Source organism: Haemaphysalis longicornis, unplaced genomic scaffold (assembly GCF_048455015.1).
Source record: "Haemaphysalis longicornis isolate Haplotype H1 unplaced genomic scaffold, Haemaphysalis longicornis Haplotype H1 scaffold_1, whole genome shotgun sequence".
In the NCBI taxonomy this organism is placed as follows: Eukaryota; Metazoa; Arthropoda; class Arachnida; order Ixodida; family Ixodidae; genus Haemaphysalis; species Haemaphysalis longicornis.
This window is the reverse complement of record NW_027526203.1, coordinates 241,762,873-241,783,219: the sequence shown is the minus strand read 5'-3', so window position 1 is coordinate 241,783,219 and position 20,347 is coordinate 241,762,873. Positions and strand designations below refer to the sequence as shown.

The following is a 20,347-nucleotide window of genomic DNA, read 5'->3' as shown; positions in this document are numbered from 1 at the left end:
TGCCCAGTTATTTTGCCTCTGATGTTGAATGGTTACAAGATTGTGCAACTGTGTGTTTCAAGCTAATAAGCCTAATATTCATGTTTAATTGTTCTGGTACAATCTTTAGGCATGATGCTCAACCTTGAAGCGGAGCTGAGTGAAATTTCGGAGACACTCAAGAACATTGTTGAAACGTCTTAGCCGCAACTGAAGGTAAGCATTGAGCTCAAGATATTATTTTCGGCCACGGCAGCCGCTTTTCTGATGGAGGCGAAAAGCGAGAACGCCCGTGTGTTCAAGATTCCGACGCGCGTTAAAGATCCCTAGGTGGTCAAAATTAATTCAGAGCCGGCCACTACAGCGTGCCTTATCGCCTGTGTAGGGTCAGCGGATTAAACCTTATAACCGATTAGTTCAAGATATTGTCCTGGCTTGGAGTTCTCATTTCTAACTAGCATTTGTCTATCCAGCTAGAAAAACAAATGTTGCTAGCTGGGCGTTAGCAGGATCTAGATCTTTTCCACCCAGAAGCTGTCAATTCTAGCTAGCATTTGTCAGTGCGGCTAGAAATCAAGCTGGAAATCTATATTTCCCGCTACAATTCCATTCCCCATTTTCACGAGGGCAGCGAAGCTTTGCAGCACAAGCTATATGTGTGGTACACTAAATTTAGTGAAAAGTATGAGCAAATTTTATTTCTCTGAAGCATTGATGGTGGTTATCCCTATAGGAGACACATCCAGGAACAGCTGTTTCCTGCTGAGCATTTGCAAGAACTTGGCTTTGCTGCAAGGGATTTTTGCACACACTGAACCGTTCATTTAGTGCCATTCCACCCTGTGTAGGATGACCAGCAATGCTGTAGTGCGTAATGCTAGTCGTCTTAGCGGCTAATTGTCATATAGTTCTGGTAAAACAAGTTAAACCATACTTCCTCCGTAGATGACCACAGACAGTAATTTTGTAATGTTTACAACTTTGCTGTCAACTAATTATAAAGTCAATGACACTTTGCATAATGGTAGAGTCGTCTTGGTGGCTAATTGTCATATAATTTGTTACTTTCAATAATGCAAGAGCTCGAGCTGTTTCCTCTGGTCATACTCCCTCTGTAGATGGCAATGCTTCACTGCGCAACAGAGGATGGGGTAAAGCCAGCTTACAAAGACCAAACTTACACCCTACCCCCTTAAACGCCTATTCAAATCGGTCACCAGTGGTCGATGATTTATATTGCCTATTTTGACATGTTGTAGTCGTTTCTCGTACACCTAATTCAGCCAGTGGTTAATCTAGGCACTGCACTTTTAGAATCAAATTTAAATTTTCTCGCTCCGGCGACAATGAGATTTGTGACAGCGTTCTTTGCGAGCTGAGGTGCGTGTGTTTTTGAGGAAGGGGGCATGGCTGCTGCACTTGACAAAAAAGCATGCAGCTGGTGGTTAGGCTGCATTACCATAATTTTTTTTATCAAAAGGCTGCTGGCAGGTCAAGTACTAAATAATGTTGTCAGCCTTGTAATCCGACAACGTTGAGAGGTGATAATTACTTGAAAATGACACCAGCTATTCAATAGTGATCTTTGGTTCGGAGAAAGGGTAGCTTTATTCTGCCAAAGCTTATTTCTTATGGTCCCCCACATGTCTAGCAACTGTGCCTGGCATTTTCAGCCAGTTTCCAACAGTTTCGGTTTCGTTTTTGCGTTGCGAAATTCATATTTGGCGCTACTATGCAGTTACCCAACTACAAGCTCACTTGCCATGGCGCCTCCATCGTCCGCTACTGTTCCTCGAAACAAGCACTCCGCTCGTGCTTCCACTTTACCCATGCCTTATTTTTGCAATTACAGCTTCCACTGAAAGTCTAAAAATAACACCAAGTCACTGGATATCAGTTCAGACGAGGAGAACGCTTCCAATCGGCCTTGAACACTGCCAGCTGCTCACCGGCCAGTTTCGTTTTTGTACGAGGGTATTGCCAGAGGTCTAATATCGCTTCTTAGTAAAACTGTCTATTCTGACAGTCTCCAACAGCCTTGTAATTGTTTCATTTCGAAATTGTTAGGTGACGCTGCAGTGTAGTAGGCTCATAGTGCTGAACTCGCTTCATAGAACGATGGGGGCTTGGTGAAAGCTTGCTGCGCACGATTCTAGTGCATTGTACCTTATTCCTGCAAGCAGGGCTACCATAGCGAGTCGGAACATGATAATAAACCGCAAATTAAAGTTTTGACTGATAAGTGATGATCAGAACGTCAACAAGCATCCACCCCAGAGTTTGGTTTTCAACTCCATTCGGATTTTTTCGCATCGCTTATTCGCCTTCAATATTGTGCTGGTGATAATCATTGACAAGGTCAGGGGTGGAAGTGCAGCTCCATTTGCTCCATGCTGCTCCAATCTGCTTTTCTTGCTCCATCCTGCTCCAAAAGGCACTATTGCTCTGAAACTGCTCCAAAGCACCGTCACAAGATGTGAGGCAACTGTGAGGTAATGTTTAATGCCAATCACATTGAGCATGAGAGAGAGAGAGAGAAACTCTTTATTAAAGAGGAAAATGCAGAGAGGTTTGCCGACATAAGTTCGCTGGCATGCTACTCTGCGGGGAAAGGAGGAGAGGGAAAAAGGTTGGTGTAGTGAAGGAGCAGTAGCGTCTTATCTATACAGCTGTCATTCATGATGGGGTGCGCTCCAGCGAAACTCCCTAAAGGACTAATGCTGGCGGTGCTGTTTCACTGGATTTGGGAGTGACCTTGGGGTGTAAATGATGCGCTAACTTTGGCCCAAAATGCATCTTCACTGCACAGCCCGCTGCACCTTTATGCACACGTTGGCACCAGCTGTCATTGCAATCTTTCCACTTAGTGTAAAAAGCAAAAATTACAGTAGTTTTTATTGTTCAGTCGGACCCTCACCATTTTATCTGATCAAGAGTGTGCTTGCCATTCCAAAGGTTAGATGCCACTGTGCCCTTTCCACCAGAACGAAGTAAGAGGCGATGCTTTGGCACAAGCAAGAGGGGAAATTGTGTTAGCAGCAACTATCTGCAAGTAATCAGCTCCGTAGGTGTCTTGCCCAATGCCACCTGTTTCTTGCGGGTGTTGGGGGGGGGGGGGGGGGGGGGGGGGGTTGGGTTGGTGTGATTGGTGGGAGGTGCGTCCTCTCCCTCGTGTCTCCCTCTGGGAAGCCCGCTGTTTAAGCTCGAACAAACAAGTTGATAAACACTGGTACGTTCGTTATTTCGATAAAAACGGCGCACTTGCACAGTGTTTTTGGGTGAGTTAGATGCATGTACGAATATTACTCGGTCAATACTGCGAATAACATCCTAGGATACTTCTTTCCTTTGTTTTGTGAACGTGAATGTATAATTATTTTTACTTTCTCTGAAATCTAGTCAAGTTCAGATTATTTGTAGTTTCGTCGTAGTTTCTTTTCCTTTTAATTTCTTCCTCTTACATTTTTTTATTTGTCCATAGTCTCGTTAGGTGTAGAATGAAAGTAAACTGTCTATCTTAGGTGCAAGACAGACCATTTTGGTCTTCTCTGGCTCTGGTCTTCTCTTAGTTGCTTCTCATGGCTATAATTATGTTTTTTCACTTGTCTGAAGTCTAGGTAGGTGCAGCTGTTTAAAGCATCACTCATCTCTAGTTTTTTTGTTGGTAATTTTTGTCAGCTGTGATGGTTTTATTCTGGAAATGTATATTTTTCTAACTTACCGAAAAAGTGGTCTGCTCGGTATTGATGAAATGTTGCGTAAAGGCCATTTGAATTTTTTTGTTCTTACCAGGAATGAAAAACTGCAAATAAATGATGTTTGGCTCTAGAAATGTGCTTCCAAACAGACTTAAATGGCTCCAAAATTTGCGTTTTGGTGCTCCAATGCTGCTCCAAAACTACCCTTTTACTGCTCCAAAGCTTCTCCAAAACAGAATTATTCCCGCTCCGTGAACTGCTCGAAAAGGCTCAAGCCCGCTCTACCCCTGCAAGGTGTTTTTACATCACGTGGAGGCTAATTGATCCTTTAATGATGTCAAACCACCAGATTTCTTACAAAATAGCAAAATGTGAAATAGAGGTTGGGCTTCACCACAAGGCACGGGCACCATGCATGCTAACATTTTCTTTTATGTCTGACAAATTGTACTGCGCAACTCAATTTTTTTTTCTAGGACGGGTTTTTCAAATGTTTACCTACAAAATGTGTATTCTAAATTTTTCCTACTACAGGTGGTTTATTATACACAACTACCTATTTTTTATTTTCTTCGACGCATGGACAAAAATTTCGAATTCAATAATTTTTTTCGCAATCATTATTTATGAAAACATCATTAAAACTTGTGTTGTTGGAAACCGCGTGGAATCATCTGCATTTTACGTCACTGCAATGTATGCCTAACCAATATGAATAGCACAGAAAAAATGTTTGTTAGACCCCTCAAAATTGATCAATTTCCCGTGGTAACGAAATAGTTAAAGGGGCCCTGCAGCACTTACCACCGACTACTCCGAATGTATTTTGGGGTAAAGTTTATTGTCCCAGCAATCTCCTTCTGCAAGAATTATAAAAATCTGTTCACTATCACCAAAGCTACGTGAGATGAAAAATTGCATGTAATCGTCCCCTCACAACTCGACCACGGAAGAAGGGACGAAAGCTGCGTGTGCTCTCCCAGCGAAGGGGGTGGCTTATGGCATTCTTTGGTGGGCTTCGAGATATCACAGGCCGGTGAGTTTTCTCGTTTTTGGTGCACATCGTCAACGGCAGCGGATTGTCACAGGAAATTCGAGAAATAAACCATGAAGTTGATCAGCAACAGCAAATAGAACAGCCACCGCTGTAATGACATAATAATAGTGGTGTATAATGGTGCTTTCCTGTTTCTTTAACGGCGATTTGCGAGCGTACCGCTTCGCATGTGTATAAAATTTGGATGAGGCATTCTTGGCAGTGTAATTTAGGCATCATGCAGGATTATTTGCACTGCTCAAAGTGTGTTGCAGGGTCCCTTCAAACCATTCAAGCAGAAATGCATTGCTGGGAAGAAATTATTCCAGGGGCAATATAGGCCTTGTGGGCTTGGTTGGCCTAAAAGGGCCAATGTGGGATACAGGGGGTTTCACCACGCCCGCAAAATGACCCATCCAAAATGCCCAAGAGAGGTTCGCGGCGTCCATGAGGGAGACGCTGCAACGGGTTCGATTTACCGACAAAGGCGACGACAGGCTCCAAAGGGCCAGGACGAAGCAGGAGCTTTATTGGCCGAATGGTACAGCGCATACTCAACGCTGAGACAGGGCTAAGAACTACACTGTACCGACGCGCACCTCAAGGCCCCGCCCAAACGGGCAGCTGTTGCCAAGGTTGCATGTGGGCCGCTCGCGAGTTAGAAAACGGCCTACCTTGCGCGTCCAACCAGGGTCAAAAGCAGGCCCCGACCAAGCGACGCGGGGGCAGCGGAGAGGGGACGGGCAGCGCCCCTGTTCTCAGTCTCCTCCAGTCTCCCCTCCAAGAGCAAGAAAGCGCAAAGTGTGCGCGCTGTGCTTATAAAGGTGTAGGGGAGAGGAGGCAAGTTCCTGGGAGAGGAAGAGCGACAGCGGCAGCGGCCGGTTGGTGCCCGCCGGCGTGTCGGCCCGCGAGGTGACCTCACGTGCGCGGGAAAGCGCTCGTTTGAAGGCCACGCTCGAGGGGAGAGAAAAAGTGAATCTAGAGGATCCCCACATCCTTATATGAATCATGAAGGCCCTAGGACCTAAGCTCTTATTTGGTTTTAAATTTTTCCATATGCTGAAGATATGGCGCACAGTTTTACAATACCAGAAATTTCAGTGGGCACCACAAGGTGGCACTACACTCGCGTGCAATTCTTGTCTACATCACTCTGTTGTCGAAAATAATCTACTGGATCCTCGCCATAGGCAGCTTCACTGTAAAATGCACGGAACTCCAGCCTTATGTCCAACCCGCACCTAAAGGGGCCATGCAGACAAAATACGTTTGTTTTATTTAAAAAAATTGTTGTTTTATAGTGCCCCCAGCGCTTTTCCGGCAGGAAACAATGCTTTATTCACTGAAAAATTAATCGATGTAAGTTACAATTTTCATTCTTCCACCAAATCGTGTTTCGTGACATCTGCGATGGTGTAACCAGGACTGGTCTTCAAACAAACATTAGTGCGCTGTTTAGTCTCCAGCGGACTGTGGAACGCCTTGTTTGCCATTAGTCCTCCTAGATGATGCCACCATGCTGCGCGGGACTGCTGTCTGCCTTTGCTTCATTTCTGATCATATTTGCACCTCGCTTGTTTTTGTTACGGTAAATGGTAATCGTTTTGTGAAATATGGGGTATGCTCGACAAACAGGGTCACATAAAACAGTGTCTCTTGCGCCAATCGGCCAGTGTCGTATGAGACAACTTCAAAGCGACGGACTGCTGCGCAGCTAAAACAGGCATAGTGCGCGCAGTACCAACAGCAGTACGCAGTGGTACATCTATGTTTATGTGTGCTTTCGTAACTTCCATTGTTTCTCCCACCATTCTGAATTACTGCTATAAAATGAACATGCATTACATTTAAGCAAAAATAGCGCGTTTTACAAGCTTACAAGACCTGCCTAACTTGCGTTTGCTTTTGCCAGCCTCAGCCTGTTGCACAGCTGTGCACATTAAGTCATGGGTTCTAGTGTGGGAAATGAGCTAGTGAGTTACATGGCCATTCCCTTTTTTCCTAATTATATATAGCTTATTTGAGTGAACTTTACATTAAAAGTGTTGTGAGTGTTAGTCTAACAAGGCAATCTTTCAGATGAACCAAACGTGTTTTGTCTGCATAGCCCCTTTAAACCACTTCATTTTTTGAGTAGCATGAACGAAATGCTTTCTTTGTGCACTTGGGGCACGTGCTGAGCCTAAGCTTGAGCCCAAGTCCCAAGCTCCTTTTGTGAGGAAAACAAACAGCCCGATATGTTCTATAACCGTGCTGTCGCCATTGAAATCGTAAGCCGCTTGAAACATGAGGGGATACACACTGGGACATTTGTTTTCTGGCGCGTCTTGCTTTAGAATTCCTTGCACTTCAGACACATCGAGCTTTGGGAGTTTGTTTGCGTATAGTATCGCTAAAAAATAACTTAGTCAGGACTTCACACACGTGTGTGTTCATCTGGTGCTTGATATGAAAACAATAGGAAACAATTAAAAATATAGATGAAGGCTAAATGGCAAAGCAGTGAAACAACTTGTTGTACATCATCACGAAGAAATGCAGATTCAGCATGCTGCAGTCCCTCCTTTCACTCAAAAGAGGCTAAGCATGCCAGTGGCTGGTATGACCTTACTGCAAGCATTGCCAACTATTAAGGTTTGATTCTTTGCTCCTGCCATTACATTGGCAGGAAACTTTTTTTTGGCTTGTTAACTCTACACAGGTAGCGCTCCACTTCAGCCAACATACTCCCAAGTTTGCATACACTTAGTAGTTTGTGCATGGCTTGCACGAGTTAGGCTTCTGCGCAGCTTCGATGCTGTGCAGCAGAGCCAACTTTGATTGGCGTGTTCGTAAATTTTGAACGTTTGAGGACTTCAAATACTTTGAACGGTAAAACTGCATTGCAAATTTCTTGTCACACACTATTTGCGAGCTATTCGAAGTTTTGAATATTTGCACCCGTATAATAAAGAGCAGGCTTCTTATTTTCTAACAGTTAGGACTGAAGTTGGGGAGCCGGGTTTCAGGTTTCAAGTCACTTTCACTTTCAAGCCTTGCCTTCTGCAATCCTGGTTAGGTTTTGCACTCGCACTATATCATTTTTTAGAAGCCCTGTTATAGCTAGAAAAGCTTTCTGCTCGATTTCCACATGTGGCAGCAACTGCTTATTGTTGGCCACATAAACATAACTGTTTCTCGTACCTTGTTTATTGAAGGGCTGTGCTTGAGGCTACCAGGGACACACTTTCTAAAGAAGACAAGCGGATGACGTAAACAGCACGAGCGCAGGCTAACAACTGATTTATTAAAAGTGCAATATTTGCATGGGCATAAAAACACGTAGAAAGGGTTTCAAGGTACAATTGAAATTGAAGACCTAGAAGGCCTAGAATTCACTCGCAAAATTCCTAACAAAAGCAACATACAGTACGTGGACCTAAGCATAAAGGTAGAGAAAAGCCACAGTTGCTACATGTACCAAACCAGAGGGGAAAAGGGGCTTCTTTATTACGAGTCGGCGCATACCAAGTTAGTGAAGAGGGCCATTGCTAATGCATGCATGACGCAAGCACTTAAATCGTCGTGTGCGCACAGGTGCGAGGAAAGCTTTAAACTCCAAGTGGAACGTCTACAAGCAAGCAGCTACCCAGACAGCGCACTAGTCTCAGTTGCCGGAAAAAATTTTGAACATAAAAAGAAACGGCCGGAACCCAGGAGCCATGACAAGAAACATGCTGTTGTCCTGTACATACACAAGGCCTCACATAAATTAAAAATGGGCACGCGCCCGTGCAACTTAAAGGGATGGGCCAAAAAGTAAACACTATACCGGAAGCCACCAAAAATGTCTGTAAAACCCAGTGTGAAAATAAGTTTGTTGAATGTGAAGTAGGGGTCGTGTACACCATTCCTCTGGACTGCGGCAAAGCATGCGTTGGCCAGAAAGGGAGACGCCTTAGTGAGAGACTTGGAGAGCACCAGTACGCATGTAAGCAAATGGCCCTCTCAGGCAATCTGGCGACCCACTGCAAAAAAAGAGTGCAACCCATTGTTTGAGGAAACCTCAGTTCTGGCAAAATCACAAAAGAGCACACGTGAAATCTGGGAAGCCATTTACATATCAACTCAGCAAACGGAATGCGTCAGCTCGTGCTCAATCGGGCTGGCCCCATGTGAAATGGAATTCGCAAAAAGCAGCTCATAGCAAGATGGCTAGGTAACCAAAAGCATCAGGCGCAGATCATGCTGCAGCTCATATCTATAAACAAAGATAAGGAGCCATTCACCAGATTACGACGTCCAGCGCTTGTGTGTATCAAAAAAATGTCTTTCACTTCCTCCCTTCCCAATTGTACCTTGTAACCCTTTCTACGTGCTTTAATGCCCAAGCAAATGTTGCACTTATAATAAATAAGTTGTTTGCGCTTGCGCTGTCCACATCGTCGTTTGTCTTTAAAAAGTGTCCCTGGTAACCCCAAGCGCAGTCCTTAAACATGCAAAACCAACTAGCCCAATGCCTTACCTTACTGACGTACTCCTTGTTTACATGCTCACTTTTCTAGAGCCTGTCTTGTTGTATGCATGTTGTATGTTTTGTTGTATTTTGGCACACATTAAGAAATCTCTGGTCATGTTATTGTTGCGCTCCTCTAGAACACCTCAGTGCACGAGTGTTTGAAGGGCCAGGAAAACAAAATGCAAGTTTGGTTGATTTGAAATATTGCCTTGTTAGAACACTCACACCAATTTTAACGCAAGCTTCACTCAAACTAGCTGTATAAGGGGAAAAACAGAAAATGCAGTTGCGACACCCTAGCTACTTTTCCGCACTGAACGAATGACTTAGTATGGGCAGTTTGTTGCGATTGGCTGAGGCCGACAAAATCGAATTCAAATTAAAGATAACCTTGCAGAATGAACTTGTTTGCATTTAAATTGAGCGTCCATTCTTTTTATAGCAGCAAGAATGGTAAAGTACACAATGGAAGTTATGAATTACAAACGAATGTGCAAACATAGATGCACCAGTGTGTACTGCATGTATTGTGCCGGTAATAGCTGCAAAGCCATTTGGCCTGTTGGGCTTGTCTGACGCGACACTGGCCAAGTGGCATAAGGGACATTGTATTACATGACCCTGTTTGTCGAGTGTACCCAATGTTTCAAAAAAATGATTACCGTATTTACTCGCATAATGAACTCACTCGCGTAATGAACCCTCCCCCCAGTTTTTTTATTGAGAATTTACTTTTTTGTCACTTTGAATAAAAAATTCACAAGGGGATATGTTTTTATCTCAGCATGGTTGCTTATGCTGCAGACGATCGCAGTAACTTGATATCACGCCTCAGTGCACGCAGAAATGCTAAAAACGCATTCCAACAAAAAGAAATCTCAACAGTAGCCGGAGACGTGAGCGGGAATGGCCCACTGCGTGTACGCTACGGGTGAAAACAAGGTTTTTGGTCAGTGAACAACGATCGTCGTGTGTTTAGTGGGCACAAAAAAAGGGAAGTTTCTGGGTGTGAGAAAAGAAGTTTTGGTGTGCCTTGACAGCACGGAAGGCTGTGCGCTGTGGGCCGACTGCGAATGTGAAGCTGCAAGCGACTTCAGTGAGTAGGACAGCTCCATGGCGAGTAGGGGGCCACTAGCATGTTCAGAATAAAGAAAGAAATTTTGTTACGTAATCATCCAGGTGTTTTTACGAAAATGGTAAGGCTCTGACGCGCTTCTCTTGGCAACTTTATTGTGTGAAATTTCAACTTTTAAAAAATTTGTCGCAATTTTTTCCCGCATAATGAACCCTCCCCCTAAATTCATGGCGAATTTTCTGGAAAAAAAGTGCGTTCATTACGTGAGTAAATACAGTACTAACAACTAACGAAAATTAGTGCCTTTCCACTTTGTGAAAAAGGATGACGTGCAAAGCTGGACCAAGTCCACGGAGTGCACGAAACAAAAACGTTTGTTTGTCATTTAAAATTGTGCATACTTCCTAGCCAATCAGCCCAATGAAACTTGGAAGTACTCTAGTTTTACTCAAGTGGACAAATAGGGAGCCGTCTGTTTTCCTCCCGCGTCGTAGGCATCTTACTGTCTGTGTAATGCACCAACCCAATCCACTCTACCACTGAGGACACTGGACAGTTAGCACTGGGGCGGTTAACCTACATGTTTGAACCTCCCGCCAACGCATACGTCATCGTTGAGGGCATGAAATCTATAGCTGTGCATGCACGACCCCCCCCCCCCCCCCCCCCTCCCCCGCTTCCCTCCATTCTCAACCGTGCATGCATAAATCGGCAAGTGGGTATGTGTGCGGGCTTAGAGCGTCATTTTTGACAGTGTCTTTCACTTCTAGAAGCCCTTCAAGCTGAACAAGAAATATTGGCTCATGTCGGCGTTTCAGACTCCTAGCAGTCAAGTTGCTGTTCTTTCAGGAGGAATTCGTGGCTACTCAATGAGCTGGAACTTGTGGCGGCGATGCCGGCGCAGCGGCTTTCCATTGTTTTTGCACTCACTCGGGCTTTTGTTCCGGTAGACACTCCTGCAATTCCGAGTGTTTTTCCTTCAAGCAACCGACATACGTCCGCCCAAGAGGAAATTATAACCTGGAAGGACTCGTGCTTTATTCTAGCGGACAAACATGTGGCTCTCCCTTTCCCTCCTGCATCGTAGGCATCTTACTGTCTGTGTAACACGCCAACCCAAACCCAAACCACTCGACAACGGCGGACAGCTGACAGGTCGCATTGAGCTGCGAGAGATTTCCACATTTATATCTCCCATGAGCACAATGGACATGTCATCGGTAGCGGCATGAAGCCTGGCTGTGTGTGCACACCCCCTTCCTTCCAGCCATAACCCGTGCACGCTTAAACCGGCAACTAGTGATGGGCGCGGGCTTAGGCGGGAAAAACGCGCGCAGGGCCGATCATGCTGGAAAAGAAATATGGGCTCGCGTCAGCGTTCCAAGTGGCCAAGTTGCTCTACTAACAGCTGGTAATGGCGCTACCGCCGTTATCAGCTTGCCGCGCAACTTGTGAAAGGCATTGGGGGTGACGAGGGGAATAAGAGTATTTAAAGAAGGGTCAGCGGTGGTGGGGAGGAGCGCCGTAGTGGCACGAAGTAAATCGGCCCCACTGTAATGAAAACCCAGGGGGTTAGACAAATACTGCTTCGTAGTAAAAATTAGCCAGGTACTAATTCAGGCAAAAACAGTGCTGACAGAGCTTCTGAGTGGTATCGTAGTGACATCTTCGAGGATGGATAATAAACAAGGCATCATATGTTTCGCCATTTGCTGCAGGGTTAGTCAACATACTATTTGTTTCAAACACATTCCCTAGATGCCCATCGCTGACAGCACGAAACACATGATGCAGCAGGAGAATTAAAATTTTCACAAACGTTTAATTTCTCAGTGAATAAAGCATCGTTTGTTACCGAACAAGTGCAGGGGGCACTATAAAACACCAAATATTTTTCAATAAAACAAACTAGTATTTTGTCTTTACAGCCTCCTTAAATTTAGTGCAAGAAACAAATTTTTGGTGTAGGCCTCTGCCTTATCAACTAATTGGTCGTGATTGACGTCCAGATTTTACTTAATGCATCCTTCCTTTCCAGGCATTTCTTGCTGCATAATATTTAAACCTTGATATAATGAAGTCGCTAAAATTAGAAATTTACTTCACTGTATTAAAATTTTGTTTAACTGAAAACTTTTACAAGCAACACCACACTTCTGGCCAGTTGTACTACAGGCTTTGCAGCTGATTTGTTCCTAAAATTGGTGCAATGCCGCATTTGTAGGAATTTGGCTCGCATACTATTTGTTGCTCATTAAACTCTCGTAAAGCCACGTACACACAAACCGCTGATGTTCACACGTACCAGCTGCAGACGAGTGCACATATTGCAGCCCACAGTGCTTTCAAACGCACCTTTCGAAAATTGCCAACACCCGATTTAAAACAATGAAACAAATTAGGGAAGTGAGAGAGAGAAAAACTTCACTGTTTGGACAGCCCTAGTCTGTGTTGTGTGGCAGTCTCAAGTTAGCTCATAACTCGATGGCAGGAGGCCATAATCCTTTATGGTGAAAAAAGGCAGCTACTGCATAGTCCTAACTTATTCACGCAGTGATTCCCTCTAGTCTTCTGCTTGTTACCCTGGCACAAAAATTGCAGGCCCTCGTATTACTGCACATGTGATTTTTGAGTGGGCCAGAGGCCATGAAACTTGTGGGATTCAACATTTCACACACTAGTTATTTCCCACCCCGCAGCCATCCGCGCTCAGCAAAACATGCCTTGCGAGCGCCGGCTGTGGACAGGTCCGTTGTTTGCGGAGACAAAGGCAGGAGGCGGAGAGGGCAAAACACCAATGGCAGCATTTATTGCAAAGTACAAATCAAATACAGTCGAATCCCGCTACAACGAAATTGACGGGACGTGCGAAAAATTTCGTTGAAGCGAAAATTCGTTGAGGCGAAATCTGCCGCAACACACCACGGAAAGGCCAGGAAAATAGCCCCGTATGCTTCCGCATCATTGGCAGCATAATACAATGTTTAGAAAAAGGAGTGACGCGCAATAACGTCATGTTTATTCGGATAACAAAGATACCAATGGTTATCTGTTCTTTCACTGCACGCGAAGAACGCGTTGCGGAGGGGGGTGAAGAAATGCAGGCGCAAAACGTATTGCTGTACAACAAGGCGTGTTCACCGAGCTGATTACTTGCAGATAGCTGCTAGGCCGTTGGAAGCCCCCCTCTCACTTGTAGCAGGAGCAGTGCCGTTATCTTATCATCTTACACGGCGCGGCAGCTACTGACCTTGGCAGGTTAGACGCGCGCGCTTGCATTTAACACAACTGCGCGCTCATGACTAAGATAGGATGACTTGGCTTCAAGACCAAACACGCAAACATGATTTTTGCTCTTGGCTATGAAGAATGGTAGACGGAAAACGGCAAGGACAGCTGCTCACAAAGCATACATGACGGCGCCGCGCCAGCAGCGGAGCACATTTGTGCGATTTCAACTGGATACGGATTGGCTGTAGCTCCGGCTTGGTGAACCGGGCCTGCGCCTCATGTAAAGACGGCCAGCCACATCGTTATCACCATCAAACAATGGCGTCCGCCTATGAGTTTTTTTTTTTTTTTTGTGGCGGTGTGGCCGCACCGCGCATGTTTTCGGTGAAACTAAGCGTCCTGAATGTATAAAAAGTTACATAAAGCTGGCGCTATGCTTATTTTATTGTAAAATAATTGTTCAAACCCAGCCCAAATCATTGAAAATTTCGTTGAAGCGAAAGCAAGCCTGACAAATGGTTCGTTGTGGCGAGGACTTTGTTGCATGGACTTCTATGGCTGGCTGACGGGGAATTGGAAATATTTCGTTGAAGCGGAAATTTCGTTGAAGTGGCGTTCGTTGTAGCGGGGTTCGACTGTATACTGCATACAGACTACCGTAAAAACCCGCGTATAATACGAGGTTTTTTTTCCAAATTTTACTACGTAAAGTTTGTGCCTCGTATTATATGTGGATCCCAAAGTTTTCAGCCGAAAATTTGCACTTTGGTTTCGGTTTCAGCGGAGGGTGTGCCATCTTGCGGTGCTGTTAGCTGGCTGCTGTTTCTCTCAGCCGGCTCCATTTTGATTGTTTTGACCACGCAAAGGTGCGGCACGTTCACTGCAGGTCTATCACGATGTCGGGGGCACGAAGGCAGTATTCGGCTGCCATTAAAAGAAAAGTCTTTTTATGTGCCGAGGCCCGAGACCATCAGGAATTGCGCCGCAGGACTGCAGTTCGGCGTCACCGAAGGCAACATTAGCGGGTGGAGAAAGCAACTGGTGCTTGACTGGATAAAATCTGCGGGGTGTCGGCGCCCTGGAGCACTGTTGGGGGTTCCCGTCAGTGCTCGTGTTGGACGCCTTTCGCTGCCACCTGGCTGATTCCGTGAAGAAGTTGTTGCGTGCACCCCGGACCGAACTCATTGTCATTCCAGAAGGAATGACATCCCAGCTGCAACCGCTAGACGTTTACATCAACAAGCCTTTCAAAGACTGTATAAGGTCCTGCTACCAAGAGTGGATGAGGTCAGGAGACCCGTAACAGCAACCGGATGGCTGATGGGGGCTTCTCCAGCGGTGCTTTGTGGCTGGATCGCGGATGCGTGGGACAGCATCCCAGAGGAGCTCGTCAGTCGCTCTTTTAAGAAATGCGGCATCTCGAACGCCCTTGATGGCACTGAGGACCACTTTCTGTGGGAAGACATTTCCGACAAGGCGACTTCAGGAGACAAAGCCAGCGAACCTGGCGATGACTGAATGGACGTCGGGAGACAGTGCCAGCGAAAACTGACAATGACTGAACGGTAACTGCATTGCAAATAAATTTTTTCTGTGCTCTTTACCTCGCATTATATGCGGATGAAATTTTTTTTTTTTTCTGATTTTGATGTCCCCGAATTACACCTCGTGTTATACGCGGGTCCGTATTATACGCGGGTTTTTTCGGTAATCGTAGGCCATAACGGTAACACTGGGAGCGAGGCATTAAACAATGCTAGAGATCAAGATGGTTCGACTCACTGATGAATACCAGAGCAGCAAGGCGCTGCGCGTGCGAGCGCGGTTGCAGTCTCCTAGCTCGCCTGGACGTGTCCCATTGTGGCGCGTTCCCCAGGTCCGGACCAGCGTGCCGAAACGTCTGCGCGCTATTGCATCCCCAAGACGAGCGTGTCCTCGTCATGCGACAACCCACCAGACCTCGCCGAACCGTGGCGCTAGTGCAGAGGAAGAATTGGTTCTCGGGTAAGGCAGAGGGGAAAAGGGTCAGCGCCTCCACCCTGGCTACAACGAACCCTCCGGTTGCTGGTATGGCTCCCATCGCACGAGCGAGGCCCATTGTGCAACGCCGGCCGCGATGAGAAGTCAGCCAGAAAGGGGTTCGCGTGCAAGTCGCAATCCCCACAAACTCCAGCAGATAACTAATGCCCTTGTTCTGCTTTTAACCTAGAATTGCAGGCATTGAGCACTAAGACATAGTGCACACCACCTTTTTACTTTGCAAGTATTGGCGGTCTGTGGCAGCACGGGGTCTCAGATTTTTTTTATTGCCAATTATATTTAGAATTTCGATCCGCAGTTTGGGGATGCAGCCCCAAAGGGGTGTTCACACCAGTCACCCCACCAGCCAGAAGAGAGGATGCCTAAACTCTCTCTGCCCTTTCTAATCCACACTGAGGCCGGAATTTTTTGGGCACCTGTGACAAACCATACACTAGCCGCGGTGCCGTTGCCAGTGCCATTTGCTTCGTCAACCTATGCTAAGGCATGACAGGCAGCTAGGGGATGTGCAGCGTGGGGAGGGAAAGATGTCTTCTCCTCTGTGCGAGTACCACATGACATCAGTGTGTATGGCAGCCTGCAGGCAAGAGCGAAGGAGAAATTGCATGAAACCCCTGGCAAGGGAAGGCAATGTGACGAAGCAATGCGGGTACACGAATGAGGGATGGTGAGAACAAATAAACATCTTAATTAAGCACCATCCTCTCTGCTGATTTGCTAATGTCGGCTATGACAATGCACTGGCAAGTAATCGGGACTAAATTTAGTGGACAATTTGCATGTTTTACCAGTACTACGTGTACGTGAACAAAGTGGATATTAACTGTGAAAACAAATTTTAAGAGATGAGATAACATGAAAATGCTTTGCCAACCAGTGTGATGCCATTGCTGCAGTTGACTGGCTGCAAACGTTGCAAGGTGTTCCCAACAACAGTTAAGACTTCACTTGGCTCCAAAACCAATTCCCATCAGTGCCCTTCAAACTTGCTTGGGAGGCCTTAGACATGCTCGATTCTGCAGCTGGACGTAAAAACCAAAGGATAAACTGGTTAAGTGACCCCTGGTGGCCCTGAAGCCCCTCTGCAATGCACGACTTTCTGAGCTTTCCTGGATGATCTCGTTGCCACAGGAAGTGCTTCTGTGAAGTCCGTACTTTCTCTTTTCACATCACTGTCAAGCTCTGCACTCCCAAAAACATCCTTATCATAGCACAGTACAAAAGTTTGTTGCACTGTTTTCTTTCACAAGCACTTTGTTTTCATACACACTGGAGTCTTTCCGTGTGTAAGAGGGGAATGTTTTCTTCAATGTTGAAATATTCTTTCTTGAGTGTGGAAATGTAGGGTCATTACTTGGCAGCGCCCATTTTGTTCCAAACACCAGTTATTGGGTGATATGGCAGTACTGGCTAGTCACTGACACTCTACAAAGCAATAACTGGCAGGATGCATTTGGGCAAAGCATACCACTTTGTTGCCTGTTCATGTAGGGTTACTGGGGACTCATTACACCCATTGGGTGCCAGTGTTGACATTGAGTTGCTACAGGGCGCCAAAACCCCAGCAAGCTGGCTGTGGTAGGCAACAGCATCCCTCAAAATCCACCAGAAGTTTGTGACGGCGCGATGGGTTCTGCTTACTAACAAGGTGAAGACAAGCTCCAAAAGGCCGAGATGAACGAGGGGATCTATTAGTTCTATTAGTCTTGTTCAGGTAATCACAGGGTGACTGCATAAACAGGGAAAGGCAATTGCAATATACTAACGTGCGTCTAAGTGACCTGTTGTGGTAGTATCACGAGAGAGAGAAAATTTATTATCTAAACAGCCCTAGTCTGATCGTCGTGCCACAGTCTTCATTAGGTTTATGTATGTATGTATGTTACCCTTAATGACCAACGGTTATCTTGCCTTCGCATTACATGCCCTGCCCACACCCATTTCTTCTTCTTAATTTCTACTAATACGTCTTTACCACGCATTTGTTTCCTGACCCACTCTGCTCTCTTCTTGTCCCTTAACGTTACACCTGTCATCTTCCGTTCCATTGCTCACTGAGACGTCTTCAATTTAAGTTGAACCCTTTTACTGAGCCTCCAAGTTTCTGCCCCGTAGGTGCGTACGGGTAAAATGCAGCTGTTATACACTTTTTTCTTCAGGGACAATGGTAGGCTGCCACTCATTATCTGAGGATGCCTGCCGAATGCACTCCACCCCATTCTTATACTTCTAATTATCTCTGCCTCATGGTTGGGACCCGGGGTCACTACTTGGTCTAAGTAGATATATTCGCTTACCACTTCCACTGCCTCACCGCCTATCTCAAACCGCTGGGCTCTCCCAAGGCTATTGAGCATTGCTTTAGTTTTCTGCATATTAATTTTCAGGCCCATGATTCTACTGTTTGTCCAGTGCAGTAATCATGCTTTGCAATTCGTCCCCCGAGTTACTTAGCGAGGCTACATCATCAGAAAATCTTGGGAGTGGATCTCTCGAGAATGCAAGTGTGGCAGGGGACGCCAGGAAGTTAGGTGGGCAGATGAGATCAAAAAGTTTGTGGGGATACATTGGTCGCAGTTAGCACAGGACCGGGATAATTGGAGATCTATGGGAGAGGCCTTTGCCCTGCAATGGGTGTAGACAGGCTGGTGATGATGGTTATGTATGTATGTATGTATGTATGTATGATAGTCGCTAGGCTACATGTGGCCGCGAGCGAGGTAGCCCTAAGGGGCTTAACCTCGGTGTCTGAGCACGAGGCTAATTGGTCCATCCTGAATGAGGTAGTGGAAACAGGCGAGGCTAGTAGCATCCCCCCCTCCCTTTCTCTGTAAAGTGTGCCTGCCATCCTTAAAATAGCTCGAAGGAGACGGGGAAGTTGCCTAGATGAGAAGCGTTAGCGGCAGAGAAGCAGTTATCCCCTGTCGGTCTGGGCGTTGTAGTGATGTAGTTCTCAAGGCAAAAGCGCGCATGAAAAGGGGCAACAGAGGGGATCTATCGTATGCTCGCACTGGGGCCCAGAGACATCGAGACTTAAGACATTATCAACAAATCTGGGCATAACACTACAGACAACAATTCTGAGTAAAAAAAAAAGCATTTGCTGAACTTTGAGTAGACACAGGAGATTGTGAGAAGTCTTCATGCCGAGAGGTCATTCTTAATGTCGTGTGCAAGGTGGAACTGACTTTCCTGAGGTCTCAAGTCGCAGCCAGGAGCAAGTTATGCTGCATTACTTTGGTTGCTCTTGGCAAGAATGAATACATCTAACGTGTCCTTTCCTTCCAACGTGAAAAAATGTGGGCTTCCCATGTACTTGGACTGCTGCAACATTGATTCATTTCATTCCACTTTATTTCTAATTCCAACATGATAGTTCAAAACATCGTCTCCCCGTTCTTTTTGGAGATGACTGAAAAAGCTAGCATTTTTTGCACCATGCAGAAAAATTTCAAAGTTCTTTCTTGTTTCTTTGTTTGCATGTTTGCCTTTTGTATGGCTTCTGCAAGTATGACTCGCTGTGTTTAAAGGGGCACTAATGGGTGAATAACTTGTTTTAACTGCAAGATCTCATCTTTTGTAGCACTGTTTTTACTCAAAATCAATAGTGCCTTATTTGCTTATAAACCATTGCAAAAGCTGGCAGTTGCTTCCCCCGTTTGCCTTCCAATTTTTTGTGACGTTTCAGAGCTCGTTGCAAACTGCTCAGAGGGAGCTGGGGCCACACTCTAGACATTGCCTGCGCACCACACACCAGAATGGTGTCAGTCCCTTTTTTTCTTATTGCCTTTCAGTCTTTGTCATGCATGCAACTGAAGTTCATGCCATTCATAACAGGCTTTTGAGAAAGTGGCCATGTGCAGGTAGTCAAGGTAGGACCCCAAACTGGGCAGCCATCAAGCCTGGGCCTTAAGTTCTCCTTCCTGTACAGTGTTGCCACTTGTAAGGTGTAGAAACCACCTGCACAGTTGGCCATCACTAAAGTTGACTGTTGTCCTGGTAGTATGGCTGGTTGCATAAAAGGCCTTCGGACTTTTGCTGCAAGCCTGAGTTACAAGGCGTGCAATATGTCAAAATTGACTTATGGGCCCCATTTGAAATTTGTCTTATGTTTTCCCAATTTGATTTGCAGGTTCAAAGAGAACTGCTTCAAAGTATAGGGATGCCTTTGCAGCTGCATGCAAGCCTGGTGGTGATCTTTGTAGGGACTGCAGCTGAAAAGCATGTTCAGCATTTCTCCTGGCCTGTGACCAGCACGTCGTTATTTTATTATTTTTTTATTTGTTTATTTTTATTTTTTTTATTTATTTTTTTTATTTATTATTTTATTATTATTTTTTTTTTTTTCATTTCACAGGCAGGATAGAATATACAGGCTGGGGCAATCAATTGTTTCTTGGCTGAACCAGTGAAAATTTTGTTCTTTTCCTGTTGGTAATAAATGTTTTCAGCAGTACGTTTAGTCTGCTGAACTGTGACAGTGCTGACTGGTTTTCATTGGCATGTGTTGGGCCCTGGGTACTACATTTTATGGGTGGAGCTCCCAATGTACGTTAGACAAGCAGCCCTGGCTAAAATGAATACCATGCCAGCGTATCAACTTTGATAACTTGCTCAAAGGGATTCTAGGCCTGAAAGACTTTTTCACGCACACTCTCGCACATGCATACACATACTATGTAGAAACTGCAGAGTTGTAATTGTCAGATAGCGTGTGAGCATTCTTTCTAGGGGCTCATCTCGTACACACACCTCTATGCCTGCTTGCTTAAAGGAGCCACGAAGAGAAA

The 20,347-nt window shown here is 45.5% G+C and overlaps 1 protein-coding gene across 2 annotated transcripts in view; it reads left to right on the top strand.

The window, feature by feature from the left end:
- LOC144168918 (ragulator complex protein LAMTOR3-like) overlaps positions 1-20,040 on the top strand; it is a 43,626-nt gene extending 23,586 nt beyond the window's left edge. The window contains exons 5-6 of one of the 2 annotated variants that reach the window (XM_077697919.1): positions 110-195; positions 19,690-20,040. In XM_077697919.1, coding sequence (XP_077554045.1) covers positions 110-183 — 74 coding nt within the window. In that variant the 3' untranslated portion in view covers positions 184-195; positions 19,690-20,040. The remainder of the gene's footprint in view (positions 1-109; positions 196-19,689) is intronic. The other variant, XM_077697917.1, reaches the window with a different exon arrangement.
- Positions 20,041-20,347: the final 307 nt, after the last annotated feature.